The sequence below is a fragment of the Bombus impatiens genome, unplaced genomic scaffold (genome assembly GCF_000188095.3).
Source record: "Bombus impatiens unplaced genomic scaffold, BIMP_2.2 scf_0060, whole genome shotgun sequence".
NCBI lineage: Eukaryota > Metazoa > Arthropoda > Insecta > Hymenoptera > Apidae > Bombus > Bombus impatiens.
The window spans coordinates 30,668-53,495 of record NT_176479.1 but is presented as its reverse complement, the minus strand read 5'-3'; the positions used below and the strand labels follow the sequence as shown (position 1 = coordinate 53,495).

The 22,828-nt window shown below is 43.7% G+C and overlaps 1 protein-coding gene across 1 annotated transcript in view; it reads right to left on the bottom strand.

The window, feature by feature from the left end:
* Window positions 1-22,828, bottom strand: part of LOC100749585 — a 60,089-nt gene that overhangs the window by 16,183 nt on the left and 21,078 nt on the right. Inside the window, 9 exon segments of the mRNA XM_024372346.2 lie at window positions 1,795-1,974; window positions 5,289-5,525; window positions 8,177-8,493; window positions 8,496-8,567; window positions 9,234-9,428; window positions 10,972-11,124; window positions 14,065-14,336; window positions 15,154-15,442; window positions 17,475-17,611. Coding sequence (XP_024228114.2) covers window positions 1,795-1,974; window positions 5,289-5,525; window positions 8,177-8,493; window positions 8,496-8,567; window positions 9,234-9,428; window positions 10,972-11,124; window positions 14,065-14,336; window positions 15,154-15,442; window positions 17,475-17,611 — 1,852 coding nt within the window.

Here is a 22,828-nt window from a genome sequence, read left to right as displayed (position 1 = left end):
AAAAAAAAAAAAGAAAAAGAAAAGAAGAGAGAGGGGCAAAGAAAAGAAGAAAAAGACGCGCACACTTTCGTCGCGATGCACAAAGGGTCTATTTTTTACGGCTGGCTATCGCTTCTGTGAGGTGAAACGAAGAGGCGAGCTACTCTGACGTGCGTCTCATTCGAAATCGCGGAATCGTTTGCGCGTAAAAGGAGCACCGTTCAAGCCGGATGCGGCCGACGGAAAGAGAAAGAGTTTGTCCTCGTTAGATCGTCCCGTCATTTTCTCCGGGCAGCCCTTTAAATGGACAGATCGTCGATTGAAACCTCGCGCGTCTTGCTTCTCTCCTTAACACTTTACCGACCGATAGCCTATTAATCGGTTTTTTGTCGCCGACACTTACCGACCGACGGCCTATTAATCGGTTTTTGTCGCCGACAATCTTTCTCATTGTTTGAACAGTAGTTTGTTACTTGGAATTAAGGTACCTTGCTCAGTTGCGTCAATTGCGTTGCTTTGTAAGCTCGCACAGTTTTAAAAAAAAAAAAAAAAAAAAAAAAGAAAAAGAAAAGAAGAGAGAGGGGCAAAGAAAAGAAGAAAAAGACGCGCACACTTTCGTCGCGATGCACAAAGGGTCTATTTTTTACGGCTGGCTATCGCTTCTGTGAGGTGAAACGAAGAGGCGAGCTACTCTGACGTGCGTCTCATTCGAAATCGCGGAATCGTTTGCGCGTAAAAGGAGCACCGTTCAAGCCGGATGCGGCCGACGGAAAGAGAAAGAGTTTGTCCTCGTTAGATCGTCCCGTCATTTTCTCCGGGCAGCCCTTTAAATGGACAGATCGTCGATTGAAACCTCGCGCGTCTTGCTTCTCTCCTTAACACTTTACCGACCGATAGCCTATTAATCGGTTTTTTGTCGCCGACACTTACCGACCGACGGCCTATTAATCGGTTTTTGTCGCCGACAATCTTTCTCATTGTTTGAACAGTAGTTTGTTACTTGGAATTAAGGTACCTTGCTCAGTTGCGTCAATTGCGTTGCTTTGTAAGCTCGCACAGTTTTATAGAAATTTGGAAAACTTACCGTTCGCGATAAACGAAAAGAATCGAAAGATTGGAGAGTCTAAACCAGAACAGAGCCCTGCCCTGAGATGCCGGTCGACGTGCGTGTGCTGTTAAATCGCTAGCGGTCGGTAAAGCGTTAACTTTTACATATTCCCATGGGACGAACCTGACTTCGTTGCCCCTACCATCGTTAAGCACACGATTATCGTTAATATAACGCTTTACTGTACCTTTTTACGTTCGTCTGTCTATTTGGGACTTATAGTTGCGCAAGACTCAAGATGCGGTAAAAAGCTACAGATATAAAGATGACGAGTATTTTTAACAAAGCGACAGTCGTTTGGATTTTCTAAATTCTTCAGAGTATTCCCGCAGTAAATTCTCCATTCGATATCCAATACTTTTTAGATAACATCGAGAGGCGGAAACGACAGAATTATTGTTCTATTTCTCGTCAGAGCAAAAAGCGCCCGAGATTTTATCTACTCGCGATCATTTCCTCATCCACGAATTTATTTTCCCAATTTTGCTGCCGAGTTCTTTGTTTATAATTCAAAATTTTCCTCTTTCATATAGGAACAACGATGAGAATATAAAGAGCAGGAATTGCCCCGAGCGACGTAAATCCTCGTCGAGGCTATAGCTGGCGTTCAGTGGCCCCGATCTTCGTCTTTCACCATGGCCTTAAGGACATTACGGTATCGAGAAAGCGTCTGGAACAATAGTTAAGTGGCGGCAAGGTGGACTCACCTCATATTTTTCGTACCGCCACGGCCATAAAGGAAAATGTCGCGTGGCGCCTGGAATCTACGATCGGGATAATGATCCCGATTGCGGCTGTAGAAGATCCTCGAACACGGCCCGCTGCCGTAAGGATCGCCGTCCTGGTGTAGATCCACGAATTCGTAGAGCGCGCGAAAATTTACTGGCCTGTGGAATGGAGAAAAATTTCGTCATCGGTATGCGTCTGAAGCTCGTTAAAGGTACGTGGAACGTCGAGCCTCGACAATTTGAAAATTTTCACTGATCTTTTTACATATACATAGAGTAGATTGGATCGAGTAATAAATTCATCGGCGCGTGAATTTTCGAAAATGTTACGAATATTATTCGAAGAATGTAAAAATACCTGTCGGAATTTTCCGACGCGAGATTTCTAAAGAACTGAAATACAATCGCTTTTCGATCGGATAGATTTTATGGCATTCGTTCAACCAAATATAAACTAACTTACGACTGGACCTAATAAAATATACGCTTCCATGTAAAAACATCGTGCAATTCGTTCCTTTCGAAAATTTCTTATTACACGATAACTATAATTACCGGAAAGGTGAATGCAACTCGTGCCAGGTACAAAGACCGCACTACACGTCTCTCGTATATAGAGAATATCCTCGTCATCGTGATCGTGATCGTAAAAGTATGGACGCGCTAAAAATACGGGATTATTCATCGAAACGCGTAACAGGTCATCAACGTTCGATACTATAGAGAGGAATTATCCGTCGCAGGTTGTCGACGTCTGTCGCTTATCGAAGCACGTCGCAAAAGGGGTTATTTACATTTTATTTTTCACTGCAAGCCCGACACGAAGACCGCGTATTCGAGCGTGATAGCCGTACGGAACGCGGATGCGTCGCACGGTCTAGTTAATCCTTTCCGCATGAAACGACCCTCCCTTTCCCCTAGCTTTATTAACCCGTTAAACGAGGCGATTCCTCGATCATCACCGCCCCCTTGTGCGGCCAATTAAAAAATGACTCGTGCTCGCATACGCGAATCCCGATGCTTTTCTTTTTATCCAGATCCGCTCGATTTAATTGAACTCCCCCGGTCGAGCTTGTATAATGGCATATCGGAAAGGCATTTCCAACGATGCGATCGCAAAGGGTGAAGGGATGAACAAGGCTGTTCGCGATGGGGATGAAAGTTACTCGGGTTAGGTTGCTCTTTTCCTTCTTTCTTCCCGAGAGAGTTTAGAAATTTGTTTGTCTTGTGGGGTAATCGCAATTTTCAGTTTATCGAACACGACCGCCGGTCGTAAATATCGCGACACTCGTCGCATCTCTGTTAAAAAAATCTAACAATCTTCGCTTTACTTGGTATTTTATATTATAATTTCTTTTTTTATATTTAACATTATTAAGAACGGTATTTAACGTTTATAGGAGTAAGATATAGAATACAAACTGGAAAAATTTTTATTCTATATTTTCGACTTCTTTTTTCGCTTAGAATCACCCCCTTTCCGCTTGTATCACCAGTTACCAATCACCCTGTATATATATCAAATAAAAACAACAAAGAGCATGCAGTTTGTACAAAATATCAGCTGGTATCTTAATACTTGTAGCCGACTTTGTATACACGTGACGTGCTCCGGTAAAATGAGATTAACACGCGAAAATGACTTTCCGAGATAAACGCGTTTAAAGTTACGCACTCCGTGGTAAGTTTGTCTGCTTTGTTTTCGGCTATTTTAGGCCTTCGAGAAGAAAAGGGTAGAGGAAGGTAGCCTTTCTACCCCTTAAACGAAGATGGTTGATTTCTTCACTTTTTAAAAATGTTTTATAATTTTTCTTAACGCAATAAATACTCGTCTACTATTGTTACCGATACACGACGTTAATCGTTAACTTGCGAAGTCAATAATTATTCTAGAAAATTGGCTTGGTGCTTTTCCTCGGGAAATAACACAGGAGAAAGTCGAAACGATCTTAATCGACTTTTCAACGCTTTAAACTCTTTCCTTACCAGACCACGTCACATATTTCTTCGTTCACGTGCCATTTCGATTTCTTTGGAGAAATTCTTCTACTTCGGTTGCCTACAAGTTTCTACAGTTATTAACTCTAATCGCGTTCTTATAAATCAAATTCCATATATATCGACACGAAGGGAAACGAAATAATCAGAGAACGTAATTGCGAAGGAAACACTGCGACATCTGTTTGTTCCAGGATTGACTTTCAATTCACAGAGAAATTTCTAAAGACCTGGGCTCCGTGGAATCTGAGCGTTTCAATGACTCGCAACGGTGCGGTCGACGCGCAGGAAAAATCGCTTCTTATAAATAACTGATATTGGGAGAACCGTGGCGGAGAAACGGAAGAAAAGAGGTTGACGACGGGAGGTCGGTAGCGAAAACGTGCAAGTGCGGCAGATATTGCGCTGCGTCGCCATAAAACCTCCGCATTCCTCGCGTGTAACGTTCTGTATCGATTCCACGAGCTCCATGTCACGAGCAAATTTCGTCTGAATTTATATTCAAAGCTTTCCACCCCTTGAGCGCGCAGAAAGGGAGGAAAAAAGAAAACGAGGAAAAGGAAAGAGTAGCACGACATCTCGAAATACCGGAACTTCGACCTCCGACTTCTCGAGGAAGCCGGTTCTACGCGAAATATACGTCTCCGTTCAAAATCTTCGTTTCAAGTTCCGATCTTAATTTGCCTCGAGAAGTTTCGTTCCCTTTGACTTAAACGTCAGTCGATCGAAAGAAACGATTACTCGACGTTTCATCGAGCGAAGGATTAAAGGCTCTCTTCTTTCTCGTCATGGATTATCAGTCCGCGATAATCTTTGCTTCCCATTATCGAAGATTAAAGATATCGAATAAAACTCGTGAAACATTCAGCTCGCACGAAAATATCCAATAACTTCTAATCTGGCCGTGATCCCTGTGTTATTTTCTTTCATCCCTACTTTATCGTATCGCTGCAAATAATTCGTTCGTAATAGTTATTTATTAAACCGTGGATATTAATGCAATTTAAATACAAACTGGTTTTCTATTTATCTTTACGCGTTATACTGTACCGTGTAAACTTTGACGCTTTGAAACATATAGATGTAGAAACAGTTGCTCTCGCGTATCGCAACCAAAAGGAAGTTCACAGTCGTGGAAGATTAAACGAGATATCTAAAGGATTCGTTCTTTAATCACCGATCGTTGCCGATAATTTTCGAGAAGCTCGGGAAAAGTCGGGGCCAATAAAAGCTCGCTTCCCGCGGATATTCCTGGCGAAATCTCATTACATCGTCGCTCGAGAGAAAACATAATACGCGGCCGTGTCGATCGATAACGCTCACGTGAAACAACGTCGAACAAAACGGCACGCGGCCTGTGTAATTGAAACGGAAACCGCTTTTCTCCACCCGTCCTTCTCCCCTTCTCTTCGTTCATCCCCATTTCGCTTTCCCTCTTTCCCCCCCCCCGTATCGCGCAATCGAGTTACACTCGCCTGAGAGCCGTCGACTCGACCATCCGCATCTCGATGGTCAAACTGCTTCCGCTGGATACGAAGCTCTCGCCAAGGGAACAGGGACGACTGGTGTTCTGTAGGATGGCGTGGTCGCAGGTTCGCGGCACCTTGTCCTTGCAATAACGCGCCAACAGGGTGGTGTTTCCAGCGGGGCGGGCTGCCTGAGGGTGCGATGGCTCGGCGGATCTGTCTCCGTGACGTTGGTGTTCTTTCTCGCTGTTCGAGATGGATTATGTTTGAGAGATCGAAGCAGATTAAAGTAGCCCGGGGCGTGGATAAAGTGGCGTCTGTGCGATGAAATTTGGAAGAGAGAAGGGCGACGATAGAATCTTCGCGAATATCGCGTCACCTGAGCTTTACAAGAGACTATTTAATTGGAAATCCCTTTTATCGGCGCGTTCTTTCGGTCATTCCCGATGTAATTGTATTTCTTTGAAAAATATCTCTGGTTCGAACGAAATACGAGAAAGCTATCGTCGATGCGTACGATTTCTCGTTTCAATATTGCCTTAAGTTGATCTTGTTAAACGATTATAAATCGTAATGAAAGGATGTTCGAGATGCGTATAAAGATTGGAGAATCGTTGCAGCGTCAATTTTCTCGCTAATCTCGTCATTTTCCTCGTATCCAATTTGACGTATCGCAACGAAACGACGATCGTTATCTCGTAAGACGAGATTGAGATAAGAAACGCGGGACACCGGTCTACGGTTCATGGGCGAATCTACTTTCCACTAATTTCCGAGCTTCAAACACCGAGGGTCTACCTATAAATCATCCGAATCGCTGCATAGAAATTTCTGAACCGAGGGACAAGTTACCCGAAACCTCTTTACATAACCCAAACCCCTTCCAAACTCTCGGACAAGAAAAACCAAACTACATCCAGGCAAGAAGATCTGTTAACAGCATGGCGTAACAAGAAAGCAAACTCAACTAAACAGAAGCAAACACGAGAATCCCGCGGTTTAGCCGTTGGTCGTGCAGTATATAAAAGCAGCCCAGACTCTGCTACAGTGGAGTTCACGAATTTTGGTCAGACAGGAAGAACTCGACGATCTTTTTCTCGCGTGCGGTTCGCGTGGAAGAAATAGAACGTGGTTATAGACTCGACTAACGTTCGACCATTTTGACGAGGGAATTTCGACAGATTCGAGGAAACGAGAGCCGTGGGAAATACATTTTGACGTTTCAAGAAAAACTGTGACCACGCAAGCGGTTGCCCGAGTCGTTACGTTGATTGATATTCGAAGCTTTCATCTACAAGTTGATCATATCGCAAAAGCTGTTAATCTTAACTTTGCTTCAATTATTATTGGAAAACGTAGAATTCTGCGTGTAAGTCGGATGTCACTGCATCGATCGATGTTCCGTAAGGAGAACCGACGGATTAAAGGTCTCTGTTTTGTGTTTGTCAGAGGTCGACTCATGTTTTCACGAGTCCTCTGGGAAATGGCGTCTCCACGGATCCGATGCCGTCGATGATATCAGTGACGAAAGTTGTGCAGATATTAATTGGCGATAACCGTGATGTTCTTGATTTAGGACTCGACTTTGTACTTTAACATATATCCAATCAAGCAAGATATCTTAAAGAGCGTTTTGGTCCGAATCGTACATGGCTGCATCCCTGAATGTCACTGCATAGACGGATTTGTGGCTGCCTTGTATTTCAATTTAACATCTCGCTATATTTCTTCCAGCGAACGTTTCGCGCGAAGTTCTATGTTTACAGTGGATGTGTGTTCCAATAAACTGTCGTTCCGACGAAGGAAACATCCAGTCACCGAAGTGCATATACATAGTCATAAGTAGGTCGCGGATTTTTACCAGGAATTTCCAGGAAATTGAAAGTTGCAAAAATGCACAAAATGTGCACTACGTTCAAACATATACGAAATATTCGAAATACACGGTGTCCTAGTATTGATGATACAATCGCCAAGCGGGTGATTGTAAATAAGAAAATAGGTCGAATATATATGGAATACGTATTTTTCACTCGAGGCTTTGTTATCGAGAAAATCGACTTTGAATTTCCTCCGAGCGCGTATGCGCTTGACTATCTCGTGGTCGAAAGCATCTCGTTACAAACCATTATTTACTTTATTCATTTATGTAGAAAGAAGCGTACATATTAAATCAAAAGTTTATTCCAAAGACAACACAAGTCTTCCACAGTTAACAGCGAGGATCGTTCTCGCGTTCGAGGAAAAAGGGGAAATACGGTGGAAAAAGCGTGCACGAAGATCTAACTCGGAGAACACTCCTGCGTATACGGTACCGGTGACCAGCATTTTCAATAATATTTGCATTGACGAGGTAAATCTTAAGAATCACGTGCCTTGTTATAACTCATAAACCTATGGCATACGGTTTGTGTTCCACGATATGGTCAAGCGCGTGCGTGCTCGGAGGAAATTCAAAGTCCACTTTCTCGAAAACAAAGTCCCGAGTGAAAAAAATTTATTTCATATATTCGACCTATTTTCTCATGTACAATCACCTCGTCGACGATTGTACCATCAATTCTGGGACAGCCTGTATTATATTTATTAAAACATTCAGTGGATGAAATAAATTTCTACTTAGGTTTCATCCGTCTAAAATTAGATCTACGAAAGATCAGGAATTTGCACGAAAGCGCGTAGTTGAGTCATAAGATTGTTCTGACGTATCCATGGGGACACGTATCCACCATAATCGTAGTCTTGCTCGAGGAACATTCGAGTCACCGAACTGCTCGTCAGGAACTCGAACGAAATACGAAGACGAGGATCGGTTTTCCGGAAAAACCAGCGTAACAAGCGGAAGCTCGTCGGTTCTAACGAGGCATTCGCGATTAATCAAAGGGGATTAAACCGACCAGGCAAGATCGTAGCACTCGGAGAGTGGCATCATCTCGCCGTCCCACACCATAAGGGTGGTGGAGCAGTCCTCGTCGCTGCTCGACAAGCTGGTGCCTACGTGGAACTTGAGGATGGACAGCCAGACGCGGAACTGTGGCTGCGGTGGTCGCGGTGCCGGTCTCCTCCACACGGTTCCCGGCCTCTGCTCTGGAAACTTGGGCAAAGGACGCGGTGGCGTTGGACTTGGAAGCGCCGGCCCAGCGCCGCGAAGATGATACAGACACGTGCTGTTCCGTGGCAAGGAATGCCGTGGAGACGCGAGCACACCACCCCCCCGCTGCCCTGCAGCCAGAACTCGCAATGCTTGTTCTTCGCGTACGTCGGCGAGTCGGCGTCCACGAACTTCACCTGCAAGCACAGTTCGTTGGGAAACAACGAGATAGGAACTAGGGGAAAAACGGAAGAATTATTTTGGTCTTGTAGACGTCCCAAGGTTTATACTTTAATTTCTCGAATTATTACGAATGAGGGGGGGGGATTCACGTTGGAAACTCAAGGATAACCTACGTTGTACCAGGCACATCAGAACTTGGACGGTTTATCGTTCGAGCATATCGCTCGAGTTTGTTCTACTTCAGCAACGATAGTTGCTCCAACAGGAATTCGAGTTTTTAGACGATTAGCTGCTACGTAGAAAACAGAGGAATTTATTAATCCTTATAAATGTTTATAGAAAAGAAAGTAAACAGATGAAGAAGGACGATGGAAGAAAGGGTATAATACGAGATTTAAAATTCGTTACTCAATTCTAAAGGAATTCATCGACATTAACGTCTCTTAACTGGTTAGAAAAAAGGAAGAAATGAGAGGAAAAAAGGGAGGGAAGAAGAATCCCCGTCCTAAAATTCATTATCTCGTTGGCTCGTCGTTCCCGAAGAAAATTGTGGTAACGGTGGCTGCTCCGACCAACCATTTAAATGCGATCCGTGAACCGAGGGGGCGGTAGTTCGCCACCGTCAGGTGTAAAGCACGCTGTTCCGGCCCCATGAATGTTTGAACAGAATTACCACGTACTTGCACTTCTAATTGAAAGCCGTGGAGTGAATGCGGCGGCGTTGGATGCAGGAACGTGCCGTAAGGAGACGTGGTGAACTCGACCAGGATCTCGGTTCCGCTGCTAGTGGCTTCCGGCACCGGCTCACCACCTCCGCAGAACTTGAGGATCACCGGGTCCCGGGTCGTGTAGCCATCATACACGGTCACGTAGTCCTGTGGACCAAAACGACGTTCCTTTTCTTACAATTAGTATCATTCGGTGGGAAAAATAGTACGACGAAAAAAGGAACTGGAACTTTCTCCAGCCACGGTTAATCGAAAAGTTTTTGGCATATTTTGTATCGCACAGATGAAGTTTGCAGAACGGTGCAGTAATAACAAAGTTCTACAGAAATCCAAACGTAAATATAAAGTAAAATACTAAGAGAGGAGCAAGAAAGGATGACAGCAGACCAAATTATAGAAGAAGGAAGAAAGAGAGAAACAGAAGAGAGGGGGAAAAGGATAAGGGAATCCAAGTATAACATACACTACAGAAACATAGCCAAAGAGAAATTACCAAAGTACTTAGAAGGGAGGATGAAGTGGAAGGACAGAAGAATACCGGCAAGATTCAGATGCGGAAACGAGACCAAAGCAAGGCAATACTGGAAAGAAGAGGGAGAAAAAAGATGCAGATTATGTAGGAGGAAAGAAGAAGACCTGAGACACGTAATAGAAGAATGTGAAATAACGGGAGGACCAAAAGACACAGGAAAAACGCTGAACGTGACTGGAGAAGGTCTAGCAAAATTGAAAGCAATAATAGAGAAGAGAAGGGCAAACGACAAGGAGGAGGCACAACAAGGAGGCTAAAGACCAAAGTGGCAATAGATTTTAGTCGTTAGTTGATAATTTCTAGTTCCTAATGCTTAGTTTTTAGAGGTAGAATAAGCAAGGTAGTGCAATAGAATAGAGTGGGAAAGACATGTAAGAAGGAAATTAGATGTAAGAGATGTAAACCCGAAAGTTCGTCCAAAGGCGAAAGGCACGGACTAAACAATAATAAATAAAATAAACATAAAGTAAAATACTAAACTACAAATATCAAATATGCGCATAAAAATATAAATAATCTTGTAACACCGGCTGGCTCTTATAGCGCTGCAAAAAGTATTTACACACCGTTGTACTTATCATAGCATTTACGTATCAATTACATAAATTTTGTATCGTTTAGTAATACCTTCATGTGACTACGAAAAATGTCATACCGTGTAAATAAAACGGAAAACCCGCTAAGAAAACGTATCGGAACATAAGGCTACGAGCAAACACTTTTCGTAGCCACTGTAAATCTCGAGAAGATCGCGTTTCAATTTCTCAGAAAACAATTAATCGCTCGATCGGATGGGTCTTTCAGTAGTTTGACGTACGTCCGCAAACTTTCGTCGGCTATTTTGAAGCCACTCGCCAGGATTCTCGCGTTATCTTTCTTATCTGGTCTGGCCCTATAGTCCGCCAATAAATTTCGCTTATCAACTTAGAACACACGGCGATAGTTTCTCTTCTCCGCGGATCGATAAATTCGGCAGAGTGTTCGTGATTTAAGAAGCACACCCGCCGGAATTACCGTGCGAGCGTAACGACCGTTCGGCTTGGCCGATACCACGCCATCGGTCACGTGCATGGCGTTTCGCCCTGGCTAGCCATCGTTCGACGTCTCGGATTTATCTCGATCCATGCAATTTTCGCCGTTTCGGGTTTTACTACGTACCTGAACCACATCGCAGTCCTTCCACAGGCGAAGTTCGCGAGGCGATGATTCTGCTTGGGTGGCTGGCCTCGCTCTTATGGCCACCAATTGGCCCCGAGGCTGTTTCACGGAGATTAAGGCGTGTTTCCCTGCTGGTACGTCGTGCTGCCTCACCTGTGTCGTAAGATTAATACGGAAGATACTTAGGAGGTGTTGCACCGAGCGGTCGGATAAGTTTTCAACCTTTTCTAAATTATAAACTCTGATAAGAATGACGATTACGAAGAAGACTAATTCGGATCATAAAGTCCGATGAGAAATAAAAGCTGAATCATAAACTTTATTCCAACACTTTTCTACGATACGAATTAAACCAAATGTATATCGTTCTGTTCGGTGATCTTCTAACATCTATCGGGTAATGCCATTATTCCATCCCTGTAGAATTTCTCTTATCTGCGAGCAGAAACTCGACCTCAAAAAGGTTTAACACTCGTCCGATAACCTGATATGATAAAAGAAAAGAACGATCGTAAATACAAAGGGCGGACTGATTTCACACGTCAGACTAAAAATGGATTATGCATGGGCCATATTCTGCGTTCTATCGTTAATATCGAATTAATAATAATCTTTATTTCCAGACTAAAAAAAGAGACTTTGGTTTGCGCAATTTTCTCGCTTTTATTTTACCCATACGTTTTTCCCACGCTCTCGTTTCATCCATTCCTTTCGTAATCCTGTTCTTTTAGCCTGTTTATTAACGTTATCTCTACCGTTACGCTTATATCTATCTATCCATCTTCACGCATGTTCGTGTCGCTCATATATTATCCGAAAAACAATTTATCGAACTTCGAATCAGAGAGGTGTATCGGTTAATCGAATGAACCACGTTCAGAGGAGGGTGGTAAATTAAATTACTTCTCGATCAAAGCACCGCCGCGATCGCGTATTTCCTATCGCGTACGTCCCTCGCAAAAGCATAAACGTTTACACACCATTGTGCGCGTGTCCTTCATTTTTTACGATATCGTAAAATCGTAGTCGTATCGATCGCTCTCGTGTCTCGATTCTATCGTCTTAATCAACGTTCCTTATCCAACGATTACACATCGAGCGTCACCCTAACGCTCCTTTTATCTAACCTCCTCCTTTTATTTTCCCCTATTTCTAGACTAACCGACCTCTCTACTTCCCTGTTTACCACGCATTCCATACGATCCAATCTCCATTCCTCGTGTAACGAAAGTACCTCGTTGCGACTGTCGTGGAAACGACATTGAAATTGGCGCAACCTTCGTGAACACCGGGTGCAGAAAATTTCAGTGGTCGTATCGAAGTGTATTTAGCGGGCCGTATCGGCTTTAGCGGGCAAAAGGAGAATAATGGTGCGCGGGTTGTACACTCGTGGCGGTGCCTCGTAAATTTTCGTCGGAATGCCAACGTTGGTTGCGTTCGTTCCTCTTCGTTTCGAAACCGAGCCCGTGCATCGACCCGTTCAATTTGCTCGGACCGTCGTGCGATTTCGACCTGAAATACCGTTCCTCGGATTAGCCTGCAACGTTTCGCGTGTCACGGAGAACATTCCAACGTCACACCCCTTTCCTTTCACGCTCCACAGAACAGCTTTGTTAATATTCATTAGAGCGTCGTCGAGATTTCGATCGGCCAACACCCTCTCATCGACTTCCTCGCGGATCATCGTTTAGTAATCATCGGCAATTAGTAATTTGCGATTTCAAATAATTTCGTGCAACCAGATCCTTCTTGCGCGATGATATTTTCTCTACGTGCACGATTTTGCTTCGTAGTATTTCTTACGAGAGTATTTGAACGCTTATCGCAGGAAACTTTCATGTTTATATCGTGCGTGTTACGTTTTAGAGATTTGGAAATTTTATTAAGGTCTATGACGAGAAAGGAAGGCTACGATCACAGTGATAAGGTTCGAAAGCAATTTGGGAATGCATATCAAATTTGCGAGATACTATATAAGATATAATATAGTAGATGTAGTCCTGATAGTCGAGTCTGTTCTTTCGTATAATGTATTCGTAAAAGTTGTCTATAGATGTTCGAACATTTTCCACTATGCGTACATCAAAGTCGCTATTTCGAATGTGAATATCGTGAAAGTAAAAAGAACCACGTTGGTGACAGGCAAACACGTTAATCGTTTCTCTATCAGAATTTGCGTCTACTATTTTTATATAAATTTTCTTCTTTACTATAACAACTCGGATATCCACGGGGAACAGCGGGGAAGTTGGAAAAATTCACGAAGCCTCCAAGAATTACGTAAACACCAGAAATCGAGCCATTTCCAACGAAGGAGGATTCATCGTACCGCGCGACTTACTCGTTCCAACTTCATTCTTCCTTCGGACAGCTACATAAATTTTCAAATAACTCGCTAAGAAAGGCGGTCTCCGGAATCGTCGCCACGGACTGCGCGCTACAGATTTATGATCCCGTATTCGAGTTCTGCGGTACAAAATAAACAGCGAAGGCTTCTACAATTCGTACGGACTATTTTCTAGCTCGATATTAAGTACCGTGCGAGTTTACAGCTTAACATCCTAGGTCATTTGCTAAAAGGATTTTCCACGAATCCCATGCAATCCCACGAAGCTAGGAAATCGTCGAGTCTCGAACTTTATTCCTCCGTCTATTAATTTTCGAAAGAAACGGTCTTCCAACTCGACGCGAGATGTTACGTAACATAAACTAAGAAGATAGTAACGCAGCGGGAGCACTCGTAAGTCTTCCATATTGGAAGAAAAGGATCTTCCAAGAAACAATTTTTCAAGAGAAGCTACCTCAGCCAGCGAACAATTTCTAATCGTCTTCTTGCGTGAAATATTATTTATATATGTACTTATATATAAAGAAAGGTAAATTATCGAACGAGACGAGAAACTTTTATCAAGTTCTATCAATCAAAGAAGGAAGGAACTTTTCAGAAAGCTATTTCTCCTCGAGAAGAATCCTATCCGGCAAACGGAAGAAGTTGCGAAAATTTTCTGCGCTGTTCTTCGGCGTTTCGTGTTTACAGGGCGGCAGGTGGTTATTCGAAAGTTTCCAGGGGTGGAAAATTTCGAACGGGCTTACCGCGTAGTAGCAGGTGAGATTGCGCGGGTACAATCCGGGAAAGTTGGGAGACTGCAGTCTGCACTTCTTCCGGTCGCAGTCGCTGAATATGCGGGAACAGTAGGTTCCGGATATCAGATCCCCGAGGTACTGCTCGCTGCTTGGTTTCGTCGTGGTCGATGGCTGTTCGACCATCTGCACCGGCATCGCCATCGAGCTGTTCGCGTAATCGCTCGAGAACGTTGACAAAGTCAATTCCGTCGAAGATGGTGTTCCTGTCGGCTGCGTCATACCTGGAATCGTCATTTTTACTTCTTCTTTGTCCTATGTTTCTCGTTTATTTTGTAATCGTACGTCTTTGTATATATTTTACAAGATCGATGTTTGTACGTATCCATTTTAAATCGATGACTTTTTCCTGCAATTTCATATATCTTTATATATATATTTTATAAAATACATGTTTTTGTACGTCTTTTTTTTACATATAATCTCTTTTATAAAGAAGTTATCTTTGTCTTGGCAAAAATGGATTATTGACAATTAAACGAAATATAATCTACTTGGAAAATAGAATTGTCATCTCCATGGAACGTCGTTGAATCAAACGAGTATCTGAAAATTCAAACGAGCCAGGATAGAACTTCGTTTATATGAACGCGATGGACAAACTATTTAAGGGATAAACTATTTGTTGCCCGACGAGTTGATATAAACGAAGCTTCACCGTATCGCGAGAATAGTTCTTTAAAACACTTTACGATCTAGTTACATAATTAATTTAATAATCACTGTCGTTGACTATCAACGTTACTACAAGACGCCAGCCTCCACACAAGGATGCAGCAACAAGAAAGAAAAGGTAGAAAAAAAGAAAGAACGACTAAATCCATCTGGACTTGAGATAAAGAAAATCTTTACAAGAAACTTCGATTTCCCTCCACGACAAACTCGACGAAATCGACACCGAAGAATTCGAACCGCGTTGTTTTCAAAAGTATCCAGCTTATGTAAATTCCGTCTCATCCGAGCGGCGAAGTTATCAACGTAAGAGCATCGGCATGGAAACAAATCATGATAGAGAGCGAAAGAAAACGGAGACGTACGTACCGACGAATGGATTCCCGTAGCGTGCCACGGCGTCCGACTTCCTGATCATCTTGTACACCATCCTGAAGTCGAAATTGAATCCCGTCTGATCCTTACTGAGCCTGAGCAGCTTCAGCGTGATGGAGACGGTCTGGGTTTCGCTGTAGTAAATCGCGGGACCCCAGGACGTTCCGCACCAGAGGCCACCAACGTCCGGCCGTTGGGCCTCCGAAATCTGCAGCGATCCGTCCGGGCAGCCCTCCGCCGTGAACGACACGAATTTCCCCAGGGTGAAGCTGTCGAACGTCAACTGAAATCGCCAGCACCGTAACGTCGATTAAACCTCCTACGACACTACGCTCTTTCTGTAATCTCTCAGTTTTTCGAGAAGTTAGAACATCGTGGAATTTATCGTGTTTCCTTTAGCGCGTTCGCGGCTGTAGAAATTATATTATTACGCGAAAGTGTTCAGAGCTTTGCGTTCACACACATACACATGCAAATATGATCTATTTGGCAGATCGATTAACTCCGTAAAACAAAAAGCGGAGAAAATCGATGAGATTACAGTAGAACTCCAGTCGTATGAACTTGTCAGGGGATAAATAGTTTATATAATCGGAGTTCGATACAAGAGGAGCTCGCCAATTTTCCTCATTATTTTTCTCCCACGTAATAGGAACTCGTACTCGGATAAGCGAATTCAGCCAGCTGACGTTCAGTTAGTTGCACGTTAACTGAAATTTCCTTTCGATCGCTGCAGTTCCATACGAGATAAGCATCGATCAGAAGTACTTGGCTCGTTTAACAAATTTCGGGAAGCGCAGTTAGTCGCCATGGTCTGTGAATGACTGGTACTACGTCTCTGTGTCATTCGACTTTCGTATCGTCGCACGCTCAAGAAGACCACCCGCTCAGAAATAGTAATAGGATAGGCTAGACATCCTGCGTACCACGGTCATCGAAACAATAACCAAATAGTATCGGAATAGGCGTCTCTGAGATACACCGGACGACAATCCCTCCAGAGGGACTAAAACCACAGTACAAAAACCCTCCAAAATAAGCGCCCGAATCAGTCAGTTAAAACATTTTGACCCAGTCTCTCGTAACACTTTGAATCGTTCTGTAACACTTCAAATTTCTTCGTGTTATTCGTGAAACGTTCGAACTGCGACGCGAGGAGATCACCGGCGATCTATCGGTTTCGTGATTTATCGTGTCCCCGACGTGGCAGTATCATAGTGAGTATTCAGTGGTAAAAGATTACTTTCGTCAGACGTTCGTTTTTCTTTTTGCAATTGTTCGATCTAATATTCCATCGAGTAACGATAGAAATCCTCCGAGTTGTTGGATGCTCGAGAGATACCGGTTAGATATATCTGTTTGCTCGAAGCTCTCGGTAGTAACATTTTCCTTTCGAAACTTCCCATCGTGCGCCATTAAACGCTAATATCCGGCAATGCATTACCGCGTCGAATATTCTAACGGTAAGCACACGCGCGAACATCTCACAGAACAGCTCTTCGATCTCTTTCACCCCTCTAGCTTTCGGTTCTGCGCGAGTAACCGAGTTATCAAGTATCAATCCCGTGTGGAATGATCCGACGACGATTAAAGTATCGACGTTCGCCGAGGGGCGGGCATAGAGCATCGGAGAGAAAGAAAGAGCCGCGCGAGCAGTCGAGAGAGAATGGCTTTGATAAAAACGGCAAACACGCGGAAAAGAGCCGCGAGAGGCTGGCAAACAGGCCGCGTATAAATAAATTTGGCAGCGCGCGGAAGAAACTTTCGGACCGCTCGTTCGTTTCGTTTACGAAAGTATTCGAGGCCGCGAAACGACGTTCGGTTATGCTTCCCTCCGGCTAACTGGCGCAATCCAAGCAATTTGCGTTATTAAAAATTCCACCGTTAATTTCTGCTCGTCTGGCAGACCACGGTTCTGCCTTGTTTTCCGTAATTCTCTCTCTTTCCATCTGTCTTGTCGTTTCTTTTTTACTCCTTCTCCTTTTACTCTCTTCTACCTATTCTTCTTTTTTGCGTTTCTTTTTCTTTTTTTTAATTTCTGGCGCGCCTTTTCAACGGAGAAAGCAGCAACGTTTCTCGGCTGTCTTTTTCGCCTTCGAATCTATGCCGCGATTTAGCGAAAAGTCTCAGTCAGACGGATGTAAATTTCTTTGGTAGCTTCGATTATGCGATGGTGCATTTACGAGGTACCTCGTTACTCGTCTAATTACCCCACGCAGCCATTCATGCTGTATGTTAATTAGGAATACAGGTTCGGGTCTAGGTTAGGGTCTTTGTTACGGAGGATAATCAAAGAGGCTTTCGGGCAAACTTGCCTGTATGATGTCTCCCAGATCGCCGCCCGGTGCGCTGAAGGTGAGCTTGCAAATGTAAGGCACCTTATCCTCCTTCGGTCGATGAAGCTCCAGGTCGTAAGTTTTACCCACGTCGCCGTAGTATGTTTTATTGCAGGCTGAAACACGAAGGACAAAGATCTCTCTGAAACAAATATTATCGATCGTCTTGTCGCCTAACTTACTTAGCTTCAGGTCGCTTGAACACGAGAAAATCGAGCTTCGATTCTAATGGCGCGGTCGAACGATCAACAAGTTGAGAAGCGCGCTCTTACGAACCTAAAGTTAGAGAAATACTCGTCGAATTACCGATATCCACGATTTTACGATTTATCACTGAAATTAATTCTCTAGATAGCGAGATTCGACTTTGCGATGTCTCCACACGTGCACGTTCTACCTTGGAGCTTTTAACCGAGCCATGTGACTGTACTTTCCTTTCGTTCGCTATGTCAAGTCAAGAAATCGCGCTCGATCGAACGTCCTTGGCAGAAATCTTCGGCCAAATTTCCGTGTAATCGGTATCGGCGACTCGATCAAAGGGTTTATCGAGGTGAATTTCGAGGTCGACCGGGCAAAGAATCGACTGGGGCGTTCGATGAATTATCGATGGCTCCGGGCTAGTTTCCTTTGCTTGATCGTTTTCCGCAGAAAAATTCGATTCGTCGCGATCTCCTCTATCTCGAGTTAAAAGGAGAACACCGGCTCTCGATCAAAGTCCGTCGTGAAAGGAAACGTATGTATGTACTCTTCCTTCGGGGCAACGCGACGTATCCAACGTGCATCGATCAGGCGCTAATCATCGAACTATCATGGAAAAGCCGGATTCCTATAGCTTTTCATTCGTATAACTTCTATTCGTAAACACTCGTATTGTTTTTGAAATGCGTGCAACGATACGTCGATTGAATCGACGTATCGATGCCTCGAGGTCATGGACGTTTTGAGGTAACACGAACCGTCACTGAATTTGCGATAAATTGGACGCGTTGAATGGATACGAAGCTTTCACAAAAGCATCTTTAAAAGTGGCGGATCAAAGCGACTTCTGTAACTGGTTTCATTCGATTGTAATTACGGAATAACGCGAACGTGTTCACTTTTAAATTACCGATCAATGGATCTGAATTTTAATGGCCACTCGCGAATGTAGGAGGATGTTGAGTCGATGAATGGCGTATACAAACTGGCGATACCTTTTCATAAATTTCGTCGAAACGCGTGCTGGGCCGATTAATGGGGAAGAGCGATCAAATTCTCGCCAAAACTTATAATACGCTACGGTACACCGCGATAATAATTTGTAGACGAGTAACGGGGATAAATAATTATGGTAACGAATTTCACCGGTATAGTGGAAAAATAGGTATTCTTCTAAAAATTCAGTAATTAAAGTATATTCGTGGCGTACGCGTAGCGGCTCGCGAAAGTATTCGAACACCTACCGCTGGAAAATTTGCATGAATATATTATATGCATTGTATGAAACTTTTTGAAACTTTGTTAGCGGCGTAATGAGACACGACTATCGTGATTATACTGGTAAAATTGGAAACCAGTCTGAAAATCTACGTGGAAGTTACAACACGTTTATTGCACATATATACCATTATACAACGAAAAATTATAAACCATACAGAATGAACAGAGTGGTCTTAAACGTATAATTCGCGCTAAATATGGCCTCTGCATATTGTAACTTACATTATAGCGAATAATTAATCTCGTCATATTATTGCGAATAATTCAAATATCTTGGCGATCTCTACGAAGCGAGTATTTCCAATAAATATCTTGCAGATTTCATACATTTACGGTATACATTTTCAAATCACACAGTTTGTATACTATATGTATGTGGGAGATGAAAGGACATCGGGGCTTCCCTTTTGCAATGTTGGGAAAAATCCCAATACCCTAGTCCAGACTTTTACTGTAGCTACACTTAAGTGAGAAAACTAAGAAACAATTTTAACGTTTTAATTCGATTTTACGACGATGGGCTTGGGCTCGAAGTGACATAACGGGTCACTGAACGCAGCTACGGTCACGGGAGGGACGTGCACCTGACAAAGGTATGGAATAATTATATAGCTCTCCTTAAAAACAAAGATCGACCCGAGAAGTGGGGAGAAGAATATATAAGGGTAGTTCTACTTGGACTGCAAGTTAGTTCATTCAGGTAAGTTTTACTTGTACGTGGAGTCATACGTGTATCACATCGCATTCGTCATCCCGTTGACCGTGGATTCGTTGTCGAACCTGAATTCGTTGTCATCGACATCTCGACCATCCGATCGCCGCTATTACTTGCAGCCTCTTGTAATAACCACATTTGTACCAATAAATATCAGCTATAGCCGCGATAGTAAATTCGAGCGAAGGTTCGTCGAACGCCCAAAATTCCAACCTTAACCCGACATACATGTAGTATCGTGGACGAAGAGATATCGAGCGAACTATAAACAATGTCGCGAGAAAGCCGAAATGCCGACAGACCCAACAAACCTATCGTCGGTCCTTCGATCGAATAGTTTCGCGGAAAAGGCCTGCGTGACCCTGGCCACGAGCTGTTGCGGAACACGTGCGTGGTGGGGTAAGACAAAAGACAAAGGGATGCTAAGGAAAGAAGACGAATTAACAGTCAGTGTCAGTTGAGAAGTCAGAGAGCGCGAATTGCGTTGTCGAGAGGCTGTGGTCCGCGTGAAAGAGAGCGTTGGATCCGTGGTGACGAGATTTGCAAATGAACTATCTAGTTGTCTTAATTATAATACGTTATTGCGATTAGTTTACGTTAAACAACCATCGTTTCTTGTTTAACCAACATCTGTTTAATCCATTTATTGTAGATAAACTAATTGTAGTAAGAATGCTACATATACGTAGAAAGTTTCTAAGACTGTTCGAATACTTTCGCGAGCATTGCGCGTATTTATTTTTTCCTCTGCAACGAACGATTCCCGAGTTCATCGCCGAGGACGGATTTTCCAGAGCGATAGCATAATCGTTGAAAAATTTGTATCGTGTATGTCAAAGAAACCGAAACTCGCTCGCTGATTAAGTTACTTTGGCTTCCTCTATCGCATGCTCCGTGCAGAATTACATTGTGCAGGACGGCTACGTTACAATACTAGTTCATTGTGGGGCTTCAAGGGCTCATCATGCTCGTATATATAGGATGGAAATCGAGGCTAACGTCGGTGGTGGGCCAATACGAACGTATACACATATATACAGATGCGCGCGCGCTCGCACAAAAACACACACGGACACGCTATCGACGGGGTGAATGGGCCGAGAACACAATGCACGCCATTTCCAGGCATCGGGGTCTCATTCCTAATCAGAATCCTAGTTTGCCTGGCTAATAGCGCGCCTGAAATCTGGCCACCTTGTCTTCCTCGCGTCGTAACTTATCGCTATAACTAGATTACGCCGCCAATTTTCATCGTCCGTCGAATCTACACGAAACGTTTCACCTGTTAGTTTCGCTTCTCGCCATTGGAAATGCCATTACGCCTTTCAACGTATTCCATTTTATACGAGACACTCGCTAGAAAAACGATCGTCCGTCGGAATTTTCAATTCTGTGGTAATTTGAAATTTGGATGGATCTCCATAGAAATTATTGTGTGTGATTTTAGGAACCAGAGGGCGATTGTAATTATCGATAATGAACCCTAGACGTCTAGGGCTGCTATATGGAACATTCTGCAACGTAGAATTAGCTGGAAATTTAATTTCAACGTTCGCGAATCGCGAGATATCTCTTCTTTGCGGCCATTCGGTCGGAGAATTTCCGTTGTCGACCATGTTACTCGTGTGTTATCCAGAAATGATAACCGAAGAATATTCGTTTTATTTTCCACCGATGTTTCGCTTTCATCAAGCTCTAATTTTGACGGATGCGGGGCTATTCACGCTTAATTATTTGGCCCAGCCGGTGGATTGAAACTCGAGTTTTAATTTAGCCAGATGATTAAACTCCTCTGGTATCCAGAATGCGCATTGCGCTGGATGCTGTGAATTCTCGTATCGCGAGAGAAATAGAAGAAGTATCGAATATTTCGCAGAAAGTTTCGGCGACTCGCTGAATATCGGTGCTATTGGGGTTTAGCTGCAACTTCGAACTTCCATTTTTTATTGGATTTCCTGAAACGAGTAAAAGGAAAAGGGTTGCATGTTTCCGTGCGGGATAGTGGAACTCGAGTAAAACTTGAGAATGTCCTCCCCTCTCCATAAAAAGAGCGTTAAGTAATTAGCAATTCGGATATGGGAAATTCGCGAAAATTGGAAAATTATCGAGAAGATTGCGAGTAACGAAAATTCGGGAAAAAGAGAAGGTTCCTCGGTACTTGAGCGTCGATGCAAACGATTGATAAGCTGCACCAATCGGAACAATCGGGCCAGGTGTAATTGAATATTCGTTAGGTTTAATGACAGGATTCGGTATCGGAAACCGATAGTCGTCCGGCCGCCGCCTCTGTCGAAGTATTACGAATTCAGTTGGTGCATCTGTTACGTCAAATTACGAAAGTTCCCGGAGGGAAGCTGCTTGCCAGCTTCTCGGCTGCGTCTCCTCCGGCTGACTAATGACTGGCATCAACTACTTGGCTGCGTTTCGCTATGTCGGATACGCGTTCCTCTCCTCTCCGAGATGTGTCTGGTAATGGTGTTTGACGAATTATGGGCTTTTGTCACTGTTCAAAAGCAGTCGACCATCTGTACGCTGACGCGTCGTTTCTCTCGAAGCATTACGGCAACATCAAAACGAGAAGAAGATAGAGGAAAAAGGAGGAAAGACTTTCTGCAGCGTCGCGATTAATAATTCCTCTTGCATATCTCTCCCCTTATCTTTCCTAAACTACTGTCCTATTTCCATCGTTACTCTCCTCTTTATCTCGATCCTACTTCTTTCTGTTTAGCCGGCTCGTCTTTATATTCGCCGATTTTTCCGTCGTTCTTGCCAGAAACCGGCGCGGGTTCGTCCCTCTTTCCGATTCGGACAATACGCGGACAACGCCACTGTACCCGGAGCTGACCCGGTTTTCACGAAGCTTCGTGCCGTGGCATCGTAATAAATCGTCGACGCGTGACCCGTCGTCCTCCTTGTGCTACTCCTCGTCGCGGGATTATATTTTATTACGCAATAAAATATGAAGTTCTCGCGTCGAGTGCTTTCCCATTTATCGCGCTGACGATCGCAATACGCCGTGCGACGCCCGATGCTAAATCACGCGGCTACGCTAACTCGACTTTCGGATTTCGTCGATTCCGTCCGTCCTTCCTTGCGTTCTATCGTTCGGCGCTCCGGCGAGATAGTAACCGGCCGAAGA